The sequence below is a fragment of the Grammomys surdaster genome, unplaced genomic scaffold (assembly GCF_004785775.1).
Source record: "Grammomys surdaster isolate TR1022 unplaced genomic scaffold, NIH_TR_1.0 122503, whole genome shotgun sequence".
Taxonomy (NCBI): domain Eukaryota; kingdom Metazoa; phylum Chordata; class Mammalia; order Rodentia; family Muridae; genus Grammomys; species Grammomys surdaster.
The window spans coordinates 40,155-47,895 of record NW_021617985.1 but is presented as its reverse complement, the minus strand read 5'-3'; the positions used below and the strand labels follow the sequence as shown (position 1 = coordinate 47,895).

Genomic DNA, 7,741 nt, shown 5'->3' with positions numbered 1-7,741 from the left:
ATGTACCCAGAAATTAACAAAATACCGATCATTGCACATGGTAAATCTAATTCAGTTTGGGAAGAGTATCAGATCCAGAAGTAAAGAATCCCGAAGACTTGAGGACCCTGAACTCAGGGAAGAAACACAATTAGGTTCCCTGGTTAGAGCACTGTGTGGGAATAAAGCTATAGCCAGCAAAATAATCAGGCAGGGTCGGTGACCCAATAATACACATGACCTTCATGCTTGCCAACTTTTTCACACAATACATACACCTCACACATCAGACCCAGCACTGCCCCAGATATAGTCACAGAGCACAGGTCACCCTGGTCTTCTGTGAGTTCTGAAGAAGTTTTAGAGATAGGGCTGGTAATGTATATGGTAACGATAATGGACTGAACCTCTGAGCCTGTGAGCCAGCCCCTTTTAACTGTTGTCCTCACAAGAGTTGCTTTGGTAATAGTGTCTGATCACAACAGTAAAACCCTAAGACAATATCCATGGGAGTGCTCCCCTTCTCTGATGAGAACGGAAGGAGGTGACTGGAAGGGTTGATATAAGAGGGTGGGGCTAGGAGGAGAGGAAGCAGGGACAGCTTTCATCTGGATTAAAGTAAATCAATTAATTAATCAAATAGTTAATTAAAATACAAAAATATTACCACCAATTAACATATCCCATTAAATGAGTGTGTACATGGACACTAGATAATATTTAATGACTAAACATTCAGTTAAGAATAAATATCTACATCTCAAAACAAAGATAATCTTAAGTTATATGTAGCTTCACCATGAACTCCTTCCTTTATAAGAGAGAAGCCTCCTGGTTACTTCTATCTATAGATTTTCTTGAGAAAGGAAAATTCAAGTAGTGTAAGATTATAATACACTACACAATCTCTACATTAACCAGAGATAAAACTACCTGAGTAAGGGGTCTCATATCACATTCACCAGGAGCTGAGAATTGTAGCTGGCATCATGGGAAAGTGAAGAGCTTCTCTAAAAATGACCCTTTCAAGCCTTTTCACCTCACAGCCTTTCTAGAGTACAAGGCTCCATGACCCACTCATTTGGGAAGATAACAGGCCAGGATCTAAGGTGAAAAAGAAAGAAGTCGTAGAGGCTATGTCCATTTTGGAAACCCCATCTATGGTGGTTTTGGTTTTGGTGGATGTGTAGAAACCCCACAAGGTTTCCAGACCTTCAAGACTGTGTTTGCTGAGCATGTCTGTGAGGAGTGTAAAGGCAATTCTATAAGAACAGGGACAAATCTAAGAAAGATTTTTATCAAGTACTGTAAGAAATAGCAGGATGACACAGGAAAAAAACAGCTGAAGAAGGACTTCAACAGCATGAAGAAGTACGCCCAGGTCATCCACATAATTCTCCACATTCAGATGTGTCTGCTTCCTATGCACCAGAAGAAGGCACACTTGATGGAGATCCAGGTGAATAGGGCACTGTGGCTGAGAAGCTAGACTGGGCCCGAGAGATGCTGGAGCAGCAGGTGCCTATGAACCAGGTGTTTGGGCAGGATGAGATGATTGACATCATCAGCATAACAAAAGGAAAAGGGTACAAAGGGGTGACCAGTCTTTGGCATACAAAGAAACTGCCCTGAAAAACACATTGAGGTCTGAGGTCTGTGCAAAGTTGCCTGTATTGAAGCCTGGCACCCTGCACGAGTAGCCTTCTCTGTGGCTCGAGATGGGCAGAAAGACTACCGTCACAGAACAGAGATATTAACAAGATTTTCAAGATTGGTCAAGGCACCCTCATCAAGGATGGTAAACTGATCAAGAACAACGAATCTACTGACTATGACCTATCTGACAAGAACATCAACCCACTGGGTGGCTTTGTTCCTTATGTGACCAATAACTTCATCAGACTCAATGGCTATGTGTGTGTGTGTGTGTGTGTGTGTGGGAGGGAACCAAGAAGAGAGTGCTTACTCTTCATTAAGTCCTTGCTGGTCCAAAGCAAACATCAGGCTCTGGAGAAGATTGACATGAAGTTCATTTGACACCACCTTCAAGTTTGGCCATGGTTGTTTCCAGATCATGGAGGAGAAGAAAGCATTCATGGGACCACTCAAGAAAGATTGCATTGCCACAAGGGAGGTGCTTGATTCCAGGATCACGTTGCACACACAGCAGGCAGGGAGCTCATCAAAATGTTTTCAGTAAGAAATAAAATTAAATAAATAAATAAACAAATAAATAAGAAATACTTAGAGAATTGTGTTGGGATTTTGATGGGGATTGTGTTAAATTTGTAGATTGCTTTTGGTAGGATGGTCATTTTTCTATGTTAATTTTGCCAATCAATGAGCAAGGGAGATCTCTCCATTTTTCTGAAATCTTTGATTTCTTTCTTCAGAGACTTGAAGTTACTGTCCTACAGATCTTTCACTTGTTTGGTTAGTGTTACCCCAAGCTATTTTATATTATTTTTGACTAGTTTGAAGGGTGTTATTTCCCTCATTTCTTTCTCAGTCTGTTTATCATTTGAATAAAGTAAGGCTACTAATTTATTTGAATCAATTTTATATCCAGCCACTTCGCTGAAGTTGTTGATCAGCTGTAGAAGTTCTCTCTTAGAATTTTTGGACTGCCTATGTATACTACCGTCTCATCTACAAGTAGTGATACCTTGACTTCTTCTTTGTCAGTTTTTATCCCCCTGGATCTCCTTTAGTTGTCTTACTGCTCTAGCTAGAACCTCTAGGACTATATTGAATGGATATAGGGAGTGTGGGCATCTTTGTCTTGTTCCTGATTTTAGCGGGATTGCTTCAAGTATCTCTCCATTTAATTTGATATTGGCTGTTGGTTTGCTGTAAATTGCTCATATTATGTTTCGGTATGGGCCTTGAATTCCTGATCTCTCCAATACTTTTAACAGGAAGTGATGTTGTATTTTTTTTCAAATGCATTTTCAGCATCTATGGAGATGATCATGTGATTTTTTTCCATGTGAGTTTGTTTACATAGTAGATTATGTAAATGGATTTTTGTGGATTTTTTTATAAAGCATACTTGATTGTGGTGAATGATGGTTTTGATGGGTCCTTGCATTCCGTTTGTGAGAATCATATTGAGTATTTTTGCATCAATTTTCATAAGCAAAATTGGGATGAAGTTTTCTCTCTTTTTTTTCTTGGTTCTTTGTGTGGCTTAAATATCAGTAATTTAGCTTCATAGAATGAATTAGGTAGTGTTCCTTCCGTTTTTATTTTATGGAATGGTTTGAGCAATGTTGGTAATAGGTCTTCTTTGAAGATCTGGTAGAATTCTACACTAAAGCCAACTGGCCCTGGGCTTTTGTTTTGGTTGGGAGGTTTTTAATGACTTCTTCAATTTCCGTAGAGGATATGGGCTGTGGGACTGCGTAAGGGTATCATCCTGGGTCATGGTTGAGCAGGTGCCTAGAACCATGAGACTCTGCAGACTCTGTGTGTGATTCTGCGTGAGAACCGGCAGGAGTTTGGCACCCCCCCCCCCAGAACGCGGGATCCTGAAAAGCAGTCATGGTCTCCATAGAATTACATTGTTCAGTCACATAAGCCAGGCAATAGGCCTCAGGCCCTAGGGATTTACATACTAATGAAGGCCAGAGGGCAGAGCAAATTAAACATGCCTCCCGCAGATCCTCCCCCAATCTTCCCCCTTTCTCCCTCCCTATATAACTCGGGACTGCCCTGAGTTCTGGGGGGTATGCCTAGATCCATCTACCATCCGCCATGACAATAAACCGTTTTGGAACCACGGACTTCCTCGCTGTGGCAGCCTCTAAAATTTTCCCCACAATGGGCCTGTTTAGGTAGTTTACCTACTCTTGATTTAACTTTGGAATGTGGTATCTGTCTAGAAAATCATCCATTTCATCTGGATTTTCCAGATTTATTGAGTATAGGCTTTTAAAGTAAGACCTGATGATTTTTTGAATTTCCTTCATTTATGTTGTTATGTCTCCCTTTTCATTTCTGATTTTGTTAATTTGGATACTCCCTGTGGGCCTTTAAATTTGTCTGTCTAACGGTTTATCAATCTTGTTGATTCTCTCAAAGAACCAGCTTGTGGTTTTGTTGATTCTTTGTTTTGATTTGGTTGATTTGGGCCCTGAGTTTGATTATTTCTTGCCATTTGCTCCTCTTGAGGATGTTTCCTTCTTTTTGTTCTAGAGCACTCAGGTGTGCTGTTAAGTTGCTAGCATAGGATTTCTCTAATTTCTTTACATTAGTGCTATGAATTTTCCTCTTATAACTGCTTTGTTTGTTTCCAATAAGTTTGGGTATGCTGTGTCCTCATTTTCATTGAACAACAGGAAGTCTTTAATTTCTTTCTTTCTTTCTTTCTTTCTTTCTTTCTTTCTTCCTTTCTTCCCTGGCCAATTCCTAAATTCATCTGGAAAAGCAAAACAGGGGGAAAAAAGCAAAAACAAAAACAAGAAATAACAAAAAACCCCAAAAAACAAATTAGTGAAAACAATTATTAACAATAAAAAGACATCTGAGTGAATCACCATCCCTGATCTAAAGCTATAATACACAGCAATAGTGATAAAAATGCATAGTATTGGTACAGAGACAGACATGTAGATCAATGGAATAGTATTGAAAACCAAGAAATAAAACCACACACTTCTGACACTAGATCTTTGACAAAGAAGCCAAAAATATACAAAGGAAAAAAGAAAGCATCTTCAATAAATGAGTCTTCCAGAGTAGGGAGGGTGAAACAAATCCACCCATAAAATCCTTCAACCCCAATTTGTCTTGACTAAACACGTAGACACAAAGATGGAGCAGAGACAAAGGGAACAAACAAACAATGATTGCACCATATTAAAACACATCCCATATAAGAGATCCATCTCCTGACACTACTAATGATACTCTGCTATGCTTACAGACAGGAACCTACCATAATTCTCTCCTGAGAGCACATCCAGAAAGCAGATGGAGGTGGATGCAGATATCCACAGCCAAACATCAGGGTGAGTCCAGAGGGTTTTGTGGAACAGTGGGGGCATAGAAATGATCAGGGGTCAAGAACACCACATGAAACCCCACATGTCCTGTCCAGCAGGATATTAAAGAGGGGTGAGGGGAGGTCACCTGAAAGAGAGCGGGGGAGCAGGCAAAGACGAAAGGAATCACGACCTGTCTATAATCTGATCAGATAATAATTTTTACTTTTGCACACAAGGGTTATATACACAAAAAGGCAGGATGTGGGGAAGGGGATGACGCAGGAGCATAGGTGTTCAGGGAGAGTACAGATATCTTCCAGAACAGAGTTCAGCTGGGTGAAGGTTCAGGGGACAAACCACTATGACTCCGCCTACGATTCACTTGTCTTTATCTAAGTTGGTACTATCCACCAAGGTTACCCATCTACAAGGCCTATGAGCCAGGCTTGGCAGCCTTCCACCAAAGCTGTATGTTTACAATAACTCCCAGCTATCTGTTTCAGTGTTTTTTCACAGAGACCCAAGATGTGGTGCTAGCAGGCATGTATGTCAGGCCTATTGCTGACTTTATGCCTATGGCTGATTTTAGGCCTTTAGTGTATAAGCAGGGCTGCTCTCGACACCCACAGAGTCAAATAACCTGGGAACATGGGGGATCACATAGCCTTGTGCACCAACCAGGAGCATGCAGGAGCTGCACCTAGATCCACACAGTTGTAGCAATTGTGCAGCTTAGTCTTAATGTGTGTTCTCCTAACAGTTGAAGAGGAGCTATCTCAGGAGCTATCTCAGTATTGACTCACTGCTATTCAGTCCGTTTTTCCCTATCTAGACTGCCAGGTTGAACCTAAGTGTGAAAGTATACTCCTAGTCCTGTTGAGACTAGATGAAACCAGTAAATGTCATGTCAAAAAGCATAACAAAGACTTGAAAGGATAAACAATGCCTGTTTCTGTCGTGAAGAAACATTCATGTGTATCAGGAGCTCTGGCTTCTGTTTTTTAGCTTTTGGACCTAGAAGTGAAATCCTGGGAAAAAGACACATCTTAAGTGAGGAGAAAGGAAGACTAAAGACGAGAGAATATTGATGATGTGAAAGAAAAGGTGAGGTGTAGGGAGAGGAAAGAGAAGAGGAGGATGCAAACCAGAGAACTAGTTAAATAGGAAACACTCATCCTGAAAGTTAATTATAAACCCAATTTATACTAATTATATTAACTAGGAAAAATGAAAGCTAGCCTAACAAAACATAAAGACAGTCACATGTTACTTGGTGCATAGATGCAAGAAGGAAACTGCAGAGCTGAAAAGGATTAAATGGAGAACATTAGGATGCAAAGCATCTGAATTTTCATCAAAGAGAATTATAGTAAACTCAATGTCGTAGATAGACAAGGACCTGGACTGTCTCAGGTACCATAATAAGACCTGAGGACAGCATTCTGTCATAAATAAGTGAAATTCAAAAAAATTCTAAACCAAGAATCAGTTCAGCTACCATAATCTTGCAGATATAATGTTGTCCAAGTGCCATATTAGGGAAAGCTATGAGTACCCCAGACAGTGGGAAAGACTAAGCACATATTTAGAATCACCATTATGTGAGGTGCTATTTAATTACACATTGATACTAAGAAATTAGAGTACAGAAATAAAGCATATGCTGTGCACATGCACAAAAAGGAACTAAGTGAAGTATGGTGAAATGTTAAACAATAAAAAAAAGAAATGAGTGTGAAACTGCCATATTTTGTCAAACTTTGTAAATAGCAGAGACACCTTTGATGTCTTATATCTGCTATGAAGACTGCCTCAGGCCCAAACCCAACTCCAGAGCATGCTAGAGCAAGAAGGCATGCAAATAAGGCTTCTCTGTGCCTATGAAAACCAGCCCTGCCCTTACCCTGCAGCTCTGTCAGAAGAGCCCAGCCCTGATCAGCAGTAAACACAGACCACTCACCATGTACTTCAGGCTCACCTGGGTTTTTCTGGTCCTTATTTTAAAAGGTAATTTATAGAAATAAGATTCAGTACACATGAGAAATAGAAAAAAAATGTTTTGTTTCTTTGTTTAGCTTTGTTAGTAACAGTTTTCTGACCAACATTCTCTGTTTACAGGTGTCCAATGTGAAGTGCAGCTGGTGGAATCTGAGGGAGGCTTAGTGCAGCCTGGAAGTTCCCTAAAACTCTCCTGTGCAGCCTCTGGATTCACTTTCAGTGACTACTGGATGGCCTGGGTTCGCCAGGCTCCAGAAAAGGGTCTAGAATGGGTTGCAGAAATTAGTAGTAGTGGTCGTAGCACCTACTATCCAGACACCTTGAAAGGCCGATTCACCATCTCAAGAGACAATGCAAAGAACATGCTATACCTGCAGATGAGCAATCTGAAGTCTGAGGACACCGCCATGTATTACTGTGCAAGAGACACAGTGAGTGAATGTTACTGTGAGCTCAAACACAAACCTCCTGCAGGGCACTCAGAACCAGCAGGGGGCGATGAAAGCACACAGAGATCTAATTAATAAGAATTTTCTCTTGTTCAGTAAGTCCTGGAGAGAACAGAGAGCTGGACTCCTCTGTCTATGGGTTATGGGTTTTCTCTATAAAAATATTCTCGCTACAAGTATAGTGTGTAGTAGAATCTGAAGTTTACATGTTTTTATTCATCTTTCTGTTTTCCTGTGTTATATGTGTTTTGCATTTATTTATTTATTTATTTATTTATTTATTTATTTATTATATTTCTCTCCTTTCTCTGTATGTCTTTCTGTGTT

At 40.3% G+C, this 7,741-nt stretch overlaps 1 pseudogene and 1 gene segment (V, D, J or C); both read left to right on the top strand.

Moving 5' to 3' along the window:
- LOC114636147 lies at positions 1 to 2,179 on the top strand (annotated as a pseudogene).
- A 4,711-nt stretch (positions 2,180 to 6,890) lies between these two features.
- LOC114636146 lies at positions 6,891 to 7,489 on the top strand. The segment is given in 2 exon segments: positions 6,891 to 6,974; positions 7,086 to 7,489. Coding segments are annotated over 2 exon segments (450 nt in total).
- Positions 7,490 to 7,741: the final 252 nt, after the last annotated feature.